Source organism: Capra hircus, assembly GCF_001704415.2.
Source record: "Capra hircus breed San Clemente chromosome X unlocalized genomic scaffold, ASM170441v1, whole genome shotgun sequence".
NCBI lineage: Eukaryota > Metazoa > Chordata > Mammalia > Artiodactyla > Bovidae > Capra > Capra hircus.
Window position 1 is genome coordinate 16,532,468 of NW_017189517.1, and position 12,298 is coordinate 16,544,765.

Here is a 12,298-nt window from a genome sequence, read left to right on the forward strand (position 1 = left end):
TTAATACTTCTTTGTCTGTAGAACAGAGGGGCCTTAAAATAGCTATCAAATACAGATTTTCTTCTTGCAACATAAATTTCTGGACAATTAAGTTCAAAGTTAGTATTTTTCATCTTCAATGCATTTCTAGCAAGGCCAAAAGCAAAAAAGCAAAAGTTACCTATGTTCAATAAATTGGAGAACACAGAAAAGAGATTCTGATGCTAAGTTCTGGCAAATTTTCACAATCATGAAATCTTTAAAATGCCAATGCAACATAACTACTGGAAAGCTTTTCCCTGATATGTTTCAGACAAATGATTTTGAGGTGAACCATTGTTATTTTCTCACTGGCATAATCATTCTAACAATGTATCTTTTTTTTTAAATGCCAGGCACATTATAGGTGCTCAACAGCCATTGAGTGGATCACTCTACAACAATCACTGTGCTCATCAATTTGCAAATTATAATGACCTGAAATGGGGCATTGAGATTTATATTCCTTTGCCAATTCTAAAATATACTTAGCATGTCTCAATCCTTTTAAAAATCAAATCCTTTACTGTCATTCTCTACAAAAAAATTAATTTGCATAGGTATCTTTGGGGTTCAAGAAACTGAAGAGTAAATGAATAAGTCTGGGCATGATTTCAGCTCACTTTCTACCCCAGGTACAGAGGAAAGAAAATAGGATTTTCTCATATTATTGGATAAGATGTCTGTCATTTGGAAACATTGTGGTCCATGGACTAAGACACAAATAAGAAGAAAAGGGCTAGGAATCTTAGCTAAGTTATTTTGAATAAGCAACAATATACACAATGATATACAATCATTTGAGAAAACTATTGTTTATTTAGAAAAAAAGGTTACATGGGTAGAATTCAATAGATAAAAAAATTTCCTTTTAAAAATGTCACTGTGAAACTTTTCCAGATGAAAGTTCAGCAATACAAAGCTTCTCTGACTGTAGAATTAAAACATATTTTTATTCCCCCCAACCCCTTGATTTTTCTAACATAATTACAAGAAAAAATGGCAAGGGACAAGTGAGTGCTGGTACCATTTTTTTTTCAAACATGTTTTAATGTCATACACGAACTATATAAAATGATTCCTAGGCATTGCATAAGACACTGCTCCCACTTTGTTTTTTTACTGACTAAATATAAAACAGGCCAAATAATAAGTTAAAATTGAGTTTTTAAATGAGGTAAATTCAAAATGGTTCAATAATTGTTTATTTTCCATTTCAAACAATAAAAAGGAAGCATTTCATATTGAAAAAAAAAATAAACCCAGGCAATATTTAGTTACTCTAAAGTGAAATTCTGTACATATGTAACCTTATTTGCTTGTTGGAAACTGTATGCAGCACATTGTGCTAAAAATATGAAACAGTTAACACTTTCAGCCATTTACTGAAAATAAACATGTAAAACTAAGCAACAAGTTAAATACAGTAATGCACAACTCAACAATTTTAAGTTTTCGGCATGGAGCAATAAAGCAGATAACTGAATAATTTAAGGAGATGCAAATGGGCCCTCTTCATTCATAATTCTTGGCAATCTACTCAGGAAAATAAATTTCTGGTCACAGCTGAACAATTCATTCCAATCTCACCTGAAAGAAACAAAGTGATTATATTGATAGATAAGAAAGGAAGGAGGGTGAGAGAGGTGACGGATGGAAGGCGGAGGAGGGACAGATGAAAGGAGAAGGGAGGAGAAAAGGAAGAAGAAAAAAGAAAAGGAAGATTTAAGAAAGAAAATCAATGAGTTCTGTGAATAACCAATGCTTGAATTAAGTCACTAGATAAGGATAAAATATTTGTGTATTTCTTATTGCCTACTTGGCATACTATGATAACTTGTATTTTATCTGAGAGAGGAAAAAGGGGAATGAGGGAAGGGAGGAAGGAAAAAATGAAATAGAAACAAGTAAAACATTCCACTGGGACAAGCAATAGCTTGTCAAAAGTAAACAACACATAGCAATGAAAAGGAACCAATTTTACATGATCAATAAAAAGAAAAATGACATCACATTTTTTCATGAGGACATGATTTTAATAGTTACTTATATTAAGATGCAATGTCTGCTAAATTATAAAAATTGCTTTAAAAATATATTGACTTAATTATACTCGTTTCCTTTATGTATTGACATTTTTCAAATACTGCATATTTGAAATAAATCAAAACATGATTATTACAACATGTGGCAAATAAGTTATCTGCCTAACATTGTTCTCATTCAAATTTTAAATTAATGCTTAAGGCATTAAATTTTATTGATGAAATACTACATTCACACATTTCATAAAATCAGAGCTAGAAGGGTCTTAGAAAATCATCACACTTGCATGAAATGCTGACAATAATTTACATATCATTTCTATACAGCATTCTGTTCACATCATGTATAATCTTGACATTACCAATTATAATTATAGATACACATATGTTGAACTTACAATTAATTTTAATACTTAAAAATCATTGTTCCTGTTCATCACTGATGAATGGATAAACAAAATGTGGTACAAATTCATACAATGGAATAATATTCACTTATAAAAAGAAATGAAGCTCTTATACATGCTACAACATGGATGAATCTTGAAAACATGATGCTAAGTAGAAGAAGCCAGACACAAAAGGCCACATATAGAATGATTTCATTTTTATGAAATGTCCAAAATAGGCAAATCCAAAAAGAAAATACTTTAGTTACTTCCAAGGGGAGGGGAAAGAGAGAACTGGGAGTGACTCTAACAGGTATGGGGTCTCTTTTGGGGATGATGCAGATGTTCTGGAATTAATGGTGATAGTTACAACATAGTGATATATTAAAAACCACGTTGGCAAATTTTATTTTATGTGAATTTAACTCATTTTTTTAACTGCCAAAAAAGTCCATGTTACAATAAAGAGTATCATGGTATCAGTATAAGAAATGGGTTCTCAATCATGCTGCTGCTGCTGCTAAGTCGCTTCAGTCATGTCAGACTCTGTGCGACCCCACAGACGGCAGCCCACCAGGCTCCCCCATCCCTGGGATTCTCCAGGCAAGAACACTGGAGTGGGTTGCCATTTTCTTCTCCAATGCATGAAAGTGAAAAGTGAAAGTGAAGTCGCTCAGTCGTGTCCGACTCTTAGCGACCCTATGGACTGCAGCCCACCAGGCTCCTCTGTCCATGGGGTTTTCCAGGCAAGAGTATTGGAGTAGGTTGCCACTGCCTTCTCCATCTCAATCACAAAGCTGTCATAATTACTGGGCAAGGGAAATTTTGATGACACATTTAGGGGTACATTAAAACATAAAATTGGTATCCCTGTTAGAACATGTGAAGATGATCTTTCCCAGGAACTGAAATTAAAATTTTTACAAGAAGCCAAAATCCTCAAGCAATATAATCATACCAATATTGTAAAATTCATAAACGTTAGCACACAAATACAGCCTATCTACAAAATTAAGGGACTTGTTCCAGGACGTGATTTCCTCTCCTTTCTGAGAAAGAAGGATGACCTAAAACAGTGACATTTTTATTAGATGCTGCTTCTGGATGGCAAATCTCAGGTAAAAATTGTATACACAGGGACCTTGCTGCAAGAAACTGCTTGGAGGTGAAAATAATGTTCTGAAAACCAGTGACTTTGGAATGTCTCGTCAAGAGGATGGTGGTGTGTATTCATCTTCTGATTTAAAGCAGATTCCCATTAAATGGACAGCACCAGAAGCTCTCAATTATGGGAGATATCGTTCTGAGAGTGACGCATGGAGCTTTGGCATCCTCCTCTGGGAGACCTTCAGCTTAGGGGTCTGTCCACACCCTGGAATGACAAATCAGCAAGCACAAGAGCAAGTGGAAAGAAGATACTGGATGTCAGTCTCTCAGCAGTGTCCAGAATGTATTTACAAAATAATGCTGAAGTCTTGGAATTACAAACTTGAAAACCGCCCCAAGTTCAGGGAACTTGAGAAAGAAATGCCATCAAGAAGAAAGTCACCCAGTGATAAAACACTGCTAAACTCAGACTTTAGGACTCTATCTTCCAGCAGAGTAATATTTTCTTTTCATTAACAAGTCTATACCACATTACCTGGAATATTCTACTAAGGTTATTTTTTTTTCAACTATTTTTAAGAAATATTTACACCTTTAACCACTGTAATAAGAAAGCACAGGTTCTAAATGCAGGAAATCCCACAGATCTTTTCACATCAAGGACTGCTGATATTTCTCAAAGAGTTTCTACTTTAGGCTCAGTTCAGAGTTGGCTGTCCTCGATCCTAGACAGCTTTCCTCTCCCAGTGCTATAAATTGCATTGGTAATACCATCTTTGCAGGACACATTTCCAAAAAAGGTGGCCTTTCACTGTGCTAAGACAGGATTACATTTGTAAATATCACTTTCCATTGGGAATTATTTGGACATCCTGGGGTTTTTTCTTCTTTGCTTTTTGCCAGAAATAGGCCTTGCTGTTTTAGTAAGGTTGTCATTTCCCTATGTTCCACCACACCCTTCTCCTTTGTCTGGGTATCAGAAAACTATGTATGAAATGCCTTCAAAGAGTACCCTTTCAGAGTTGAGACAGCTGATTTTCAATGAAGTTACTTTATAGAGAGCTATGACAGCAAGAAAGAAGTCTGAAGCATAGGTCTGGGTGAAAGAGCAGCTAAACTGTTGATCAAAGTAGAGAACAAAGACAAATAGACTATCAGCCTTGTTAGCAGAGCTACCTCTTTATAAACACATACACACACTAATTTTATGATTAAAATCACCAAAAAAGTCCTAAGAAATGTTTCAGTAGTTCTTTATAAAAGAGCCCTCTGGATGGCAACAAAATTTATGTAGAGAAACTACGTAATACAAGCCCAGCAAATTAATAGCTTATTTCCGGTTAATCCTAGTACCTGTACATACATACACACACACATACACAGGTACCCACAAGCCAAGTAGAAAGGCACACATGGATAAAATTGACAGTTAAAAAGTCCAATGAACATTTACAAGGAAGAAAGAAGCTATAAGAGAAAGACAAAAGGACAGCCATCCTAATCCCACTTTACTCCTTCACTTACCCTTAAACTGCTCTCTAGCAATTTTTATCATCACAAACACACTTCTTGAGGTATTCCAACTGGATAAAATGGAACAGTTAAGACTAGGATTCTGTTGAATGGAATCTCAGCACATCCTGGGGTACCTCTCAAGATAAATGTGTGCATGGGGAGTAGTCACTCAGGGGTAAATGTGGCACTGGAGTCTTTGGGAAGTGCTCATGCCTATGTACAGATGAAGAGCAGCACAGCACCTGAGTGAATGTTTTGTCTGCCTTAAGTAGAATAAAGGAAATGGAAAATCCCTCCTGTTCTCTCCAACTGTTTAGTACCTATGAATATCAGTGCACAGAATTCAGTGATACTTTAAAGGATAAAAATGAAAAGGAAAATAGTTCAGGTCTATCATTTCAATCTCCTAACAAAACTTTTGTATATCTTTAGTGGTTGCTATACACAGAGCCAGATGAAAGCATAATAAACCTGCCCTCAAAAAATATGTTGCAGCACATAAAGCAACTTCTTAAACAGTATACTATCCAAAATCACTGCAGATGGTGACTGCAGCAATGAAATTAAAAGACGCTTACTCCTTGAAAGAAAAGTTATGACCAACCTAGATAGCATATTCAAAAGCAGAGACATTACTTTTCCGACTAAGGTCCATCTAGTCAAGGCTATGGTTTTTCCAGTGGTCATGTATGGATGTGAGAGTTGGACTGTGAAGAAGTCTGAGCACCAAAGAATTGATGCTTTTGAACTGTGGTGTTGGAGAAGACTCTTGAGAGTCCCTTGGACTGCAAGGAGATCCAATCAGTCCATTCTGAAGGAGATCAGCCCTGGGACTTCTTTGGAAGGAATGATGCTAAAGCTGAAACTCCAGTACTTTGGCCACCTCATGCGAAGAGTTGACTCATTGGAAAAGACTCGGATGCTAGGAGGGATTGGGGACAGGAGGAGAAGGGGACAACAGAGTATGAGATGGCTGGATGGCATCACTGACTCGATGGACGTGAGTCTGAGTGAACTCCGGGAGTTGGTGATGGACAGGGAGGCATGCTGCGATTCATGGGGTCGCAAAGAGTCAGACAGGACTGAGCGACTGGACTGAACTGAACTGATCAAATATTACAAATAAACTGAACCTTCTATTGGGGGCAAAAAAAAGTCAATGATGTTTCTCCTCAATTCCAAAAAGATACAGTTAACACTCTGAGTACATAATTCTCCATGTAAAGTTAAGAGTATCTGAAACAGGTAGCTCAGTGGCAAAGAATCCACCTGCCAAGCAGGAGATGAGGGTTCCATCTCTGGGTCAGGCAGATCTCTTGGAGAAGGAAATGGCAACCCTCTCCAGTATTTTTGCCTGGAAAATCTCATGGACAGAGGAGCCTGGCAGGCTACAGTCCATGGGGTCGCAAAGAATCAGACACAACTTACCAACTAAACCAACACCCCTTGAAACATAGTAGGTAATAAAGAAAAATACTTGGTTGTCTGATTAGAAGGAAGAGATGGAAGCTAACTGCCTTCAACAAGACCAAAATCTAAGGAAAGGGATATGCAACACACTCATATATACATAGGAATTAGTGACTAGGATTCTAGGCAAGCTGACACACGCTTGTAAGCAATGGGAAACTACTGAGAAAGTTAACTGAACACTCCCTACTCTATATATATTAGCATCTAGAACTGCACCTCAAGGTAATACATTCCTAAAATAAGCAATCTTTGAGCACTTAGGAGGTCAGTTTCCAAGTATGGACTGAAGAAGAAAGGCTCAGAATGGGGATTAGAAAATCAGTTGTTTATAGGGGCTAGTATAAAGTGGAAACAAATGGAAGTGCACTTACTGGGGCCTGACTGAGGCAAACTACAAAAAAAGACCCATTCTATTTAAGGGGGACAAGTACCTAGGCAGGTCCAGCTGATTGCCGACATGCGGAAATGAGAACACAATGTTGCCAGGTGTTCCAGTTCTTCAATAGAAAGTAACATTTGGATTTTGTGTAACTATTCTGAAAATGTTAAATACTGTGCAAGGCCAAGAAGCTGCTGCTGCTGCTAAGTTGCTTTAGTTGTGTCCTACTCTGTGCGACCCTGTAGACGGCAACCCACCAGGCTCCCGATTCTCCAGGCAAGAACACTGGAGCAGGTTGCCATTTCCTTCTCCAATGCATGAAATTGAAAAGTGAAAGTGAAGTCGCTCAGTCGTGTCTGACTCTTTAGCCACCCATGGACTGCAGCCTACCAGGCTCCTCTGTCCATGGGATTTTCCAGGCAAGAGTATGGAGTGGGTTGCCATTGCCATCTCCAAGGCCAAGAAGTTATGTCTAATAATCCACATTCTGCCTAAGGGCTGAGAATTTGCAACCTTGGGTTTAAATGTTAAGAGTTAGGTTACACATAAGAGATGGAGATGACAGACAGACCTGAAAATATATTAGGCCTCGCTGGAGTGGAGTATTAGAATAGGAATGTAGTATACTACAAATACAGATGGGTAGCAGAGAGTTAATTGTTAATATTCTTTGAAATCAAGAATCCAGGATCGAAGTGCAAGTAGATTGAGTTTCTCAAAACCTAGAAGCAAGTCTCAATTTAGCAATGTCTGGCTCACTAAAGGACTCTCAAAAGATAGCTGAACTCAATATTAATAAATTGAAGACCATACATATCAATTTAAAACTGAGACTCTAAAGAATGGTTCTAAGTGGAAATTTTTCATAGACAGGAATTTTTAAAGATTAAACTAGGGGAAAAGGTTAAAAGCAAAGAAGTTAGTTGTGTTCCAGAGACCAAATGAAAGAGAGGTAAGATGAATTTGGACAAAGACGTTAGCAAAAACAAGTAACAGGAAATACAGAGAACAAGCAAAAAGGATTTTGCAACTAAAAATTATGAAACAGGAAAATAAGACTTTGGAAGGAATTTAATCTGGGTCACATTCATATACTGTATTTTCTTAACTCTAACATGATCATTTTAATGTTTCTGAAATCAGGGTGATACTTACAAATCAATGCCATTTCTCTATGCACTTTTCTCAAAAAAAAAAAACAGTTCTAGAAAGCAACAATGAATCTTACAATTAATGACATCTCTGAATCACGGAAATGTGACATGTGTAGCAGTTCTCCTTTCTGTATAATATAAATTAAAAAGGGAGCAAGGAGCAGCAGATTTGAAGTGGCCTAAAGGTAAAGAGATCAGTCCTGGGTGTTCATTGGAAGGACTGATGCTAAAGCTGAAACTCCAATACTTTGGCCACCGCATGCGAAGAGTTGACTCACTGGAAAAGACCCTGACGCTGGGAGGGATTGGAAGCAGAAGGAGAAGGGGACAACAGAGGATGAGATGGCTGGATGGCATCACTGACTCGATGGACATGAGTTTGAGTAGACTCCAGGAGCTGGTGATGGACATGGAAGCCTAGCGTGCTGCTATTCATGGGGTTGTAAAGAGTCGGACACGACTGAGTGAGTGAACTGATACTGATACTGAAAGGTAAATGATGCCAATCAGAAATGATGAGAACTCTAAATGAAAAGGAACAGCATAAAGACTTGACCAACCCTAGAAGGTATCCAACAGAAGACAGAACAGCTTAAAAAAAAGGAAAAGTCTACCAGTGCTTTCACAAAGAGTCTATGCAAGAAGAGAGACGTATAAATCACAGTGAAAGCTGTCAATGACAATGACTGGCCCATTCCTAACGAAGATAAAAGAGGTAGAGGTTTTTTTTTTTTTTAATGAGGGGACCAGGTGACAGCAAGAAGTAAAAAGCAAAAAGCAAAACACCAACTAAAAGGAAGGTTATGGTGAAGAATAAAAAAATATTAAGAGTTTATCATTCACCAGGGAAGACAGCTAGTTGTTAGGTAAAGGGATAGCTAGAATTTAAGAACAGGTAATGTTTCTTTTATAATCTTCCTAATTTAAAAAAATCTACTAAATTCTTAAAAGCTCTCTCACAACTCTCATCTTCCCTTCTATGCTAATACTTAGAAAACAAGCACAGACTAACAAAACAGAAAAAGCACATAATCTATCAGGAAGTTACCTACCTGGCAACCTCAAATCCCTGCTTTGTAGCCAAAATAAATAGGACAAAATCCATACTCTAAAGTTCACTGCTTTATATGGAACAGGCTCTCAGACATTTCTCACTCAAACTGTAAACAGCCTTGGTTATCTATCCAGTTTAATAAAAGATTAGAAGCAGCAAATAATATTAGGAGGAAGGTAGAGAATGTAAGTATACTTGATGTCATTAAGAAGTGACAGCTAATACAGAAACAAGAAAATTGGCTATAAAAGATTCAAAAACTTCAATACTGCCATCTCAAACCATTAGCTGTAGAGGGCAAATCATCCTACATACCTCAATAATCCTAAGGCATCACCAAACAATAACTTTTCAAATGATGATCTGAGTGCTCAAAAAAGATCATATTAAGGGTTCTGAACACTCTGTCCACTTATAATTTAAGATGGATAAAACATTTTTTAAAATTCATATAAGGTATAACTACTTTGAAAACAAAATTGCCTATTTTAAATTCCAAAACTAAAAGCACAGACCATATTTTTGGCTTTGAAAAACATGGGCAGTGATAGAGAAGCAAGAAACTTTAAGACAAAAAAAATCTCTGAATAACATGTCGGCATGAAAGGCAAAAAGATGGGAGAACACTAGTAGGCAAGAAGATCTACGTTTATGTATTGGCCATGTCAGGTAATATCTCTGCCACCCCCTTCAACTTAACCTTACGAGTCTCAGTTTCTTCCCCTGTAAAATGCAGATACCACCACCACCTATAAGGTACTTTAAAAATGGACTGATTATCCAGAGAAGATGGGAATGAGTGGTGAAGAGAAAGCCAGATGTTTTTAAACACATCTTGATGCTTTAAAAAAGAAAAAAAAAGGCATGACTTAATCAGCAAGCTTAAAATGAAAATAGCTTAAAAATAACCATGAACCTTCTTTCACATCTTTACCCAAAGACCTGAGCATTATATTTAGGTGAAACACTACAGTCGTGTCTTGCAAAAACGGATCTAGTTTCTTCAACATTATCATATCTCATTTTGTATTTCTATCTTTAAATGAGAAAGAGGTAAGAGAAGACTCACCTTGATTGAAAGTCTTCATTATCTGTGCTTGTCCGAGGACTTATGAGTAGATGACAAATTAAGGGAAAACAACTTTTCGGGGGGCAGGGGGGGCGGAAAAATCGTGTCTCATCTTTTAGTACAATCCCTCAGCCTGCAGGCCTGACTCTTACCAGCCTGGTAGTCTCAGACTCTACCAGCTCTGCTCAGCTGCAGCATCATCTTGCTCTGCTATTCCCCATGCCCCCAGCCCAAGGGACTCTGTTTCCTTTCCTCCTCTTGGTGATAGAGCCAGAGGGACTTTAAATCCCTTGGTGGCATAAAACCACCTCAGTTAACAAAGAAGTTTAAAAAAAACAATCAAGTCTCCCATTTCCATGTTTCATACATTTGAAAGGGTTAACTACAGAGACCATTTAAAAGGTAGACCATTTTAAAAAGTCCTTAAGCAGTTAGACACATATTACAAGGGTACAATTCTAAATAACATCAGTATCAAAGTTTTCCATTATACTGATTAAAAAGATCTATAAGATGAAAAGGATATTGTTTCTTCTCTTCCTTTCCTCCTGAACTGTCCCGTTTCTCTTTCTTTTCTATCTTTTCTTTATCATGCCTGGACTCCTATAACGAATGGTAGAATTAGTTGAGGAAGGGAAAACCAAATATAAAAATCAGCTTAAAATCCCTTTTCATCAGCCACCAGCCATAAATTTTTCTTCAGACTTATTTAACACCAAAAGCACAAGCAAAACAAAACTGGACTTCATCAAACATAAAAACTTGTATACATCAAAGAACACTATCAAGAAAGTGAAAAGACAACCTACAAGAGAAAATATTTGTATATATGTATCTCATAAGTGTCTAATATCAAGACTACATAAAGAATTCTTACAACTGAGTAACAAAAAGACAAACAATACAATTTTTTAAATGGCCAAAACATCTAAATAGATTTTTTCAAAAGATATACAAATAGCCAACAAGTATATGAAAAGGTTTTCAACATCATTAGTCATTAAGAAAACACAAAATCAAAATGACAGTGAGATACTAATTCACACCCACTAAGTAAAAACAAATAAAACAGAAACAGAAAATAAGTGTTGGCAAGGATGTAAGGAAATTGGCACTCTCATATATCGCTGGTAGAAATGTAAGCTGTGCAGCCACTATGGAAAACAGTTTGGTGGTTCCTCAAAAAGCTAAACATAGCATTACCATATAACCCAGATATTTCATTCCTGGGTATATACACAAGATCACTGAAAAAAGACATTTAAACAAATAATTCATAGTAGCACACAAATGTTCATAGCAGCACAACTGACAACAGCCAAAAAGTGGAAAACAGGACAAAAGTCCATCAACTGATGAATGGATAAACCAGTGTCGTATATTCAAACAAGGGAATATTATTTAGCCATGAAAAGAAATGAAGTACTGATACATGCACCACCATGAATAATCTCAAGAACATTACACTAAGTGAAAGAAGTTAGAGACAAAAGGCCACATTATTATACAGTTCCACTTATAGGAAACAGCTAGAGTTTTTGATAAGCTCATAAAGAGTTCATAGAGATAGTAAGCAGATTCAGAGTTGTGAAAAGCTAAAAGGAGGGGGAAATGGGGAATGACTTGATGAGAATGTGGTTTCCCTTTGGAGTGATGAAAATGTTCTAGAACTAGACAGATGATGAGTGCAAAACACTGTAAATATATTAAATGCCACTGAATGATATACTTTAAAATGGTTAATTTTATGTTATGTGAAATTTTACCTCAGTTTAAAATACTTATTTAAAAGGAGCAGCCTCCCTTTAAAAACCATCACCTTATAATTTTCAAAAACTGCTTTGAAGAACTATGAATATATGGCATATATGTTGACTAAATATAATGATGCTTTGTAAACACTTTAGTAATGACTTGCTTACTTTATGACAGATGCATGGGATATATTCTGAGTATTCTCCATTAGCATCTATGAGAATGCATACTACACAATTTTAAAATCACATATACGATGTAAACATAAGTTTATTAGGAGAAAATATTATAAAAGTGTGTTGAAAAATGAGAAAGACTTTATAACTGTGTAATGATCAGG

The 12,298-nt window shown here is 36.5% G+C and overlaps 1 protein-coding gene and 1 pseudogene across 9 annotated transcripts in view; one reads left to right on the forward strand and one right to left on the reverse strand.

Annotated features, from left to right (window-relative positions):
* The first annotated feature begins 3,258 nt into the window (after positions 1–3,258).
* On the forward strand, positions 3,259–5,644 carry LOC106503789 (annotated as a pseudogene).
* The window catches only part of THOC2 (THO complex 2), a 115,708-nt gene continuing 106,951 nt past the window's right edge, over positions 3,542–12,298 (reverse strand). For 7 of the 9 annotated variants that reach the window (XM_018044134.1, XM_005709382.3, XM_018044129.1 and 4 more), the window contains exons 37-39: positions 10,730–10,806; positions 10,204–10,249; positions 3,542–3,824 (exon numbers count right to left, since the gene is read on the reverse strand). In XM_018044134.1, the coding sequence (XP_017899623.1) occupies positions 10,222–10,249; positions 10,730–10,806 (105 nt within the window). In that variant the 3' untranslated portion in view covers positions 3,542–3,824; positions 10,204–10,221. Of the gene's footprint in view, positions 3,825–10,203; positions 10,250–10,304; positions 10,807–12,298 lie in introns of those variants that run through there. The other 2 variants (XM_018044128.1, XM_018044132.1) reach the window with 2 other exon arrangements.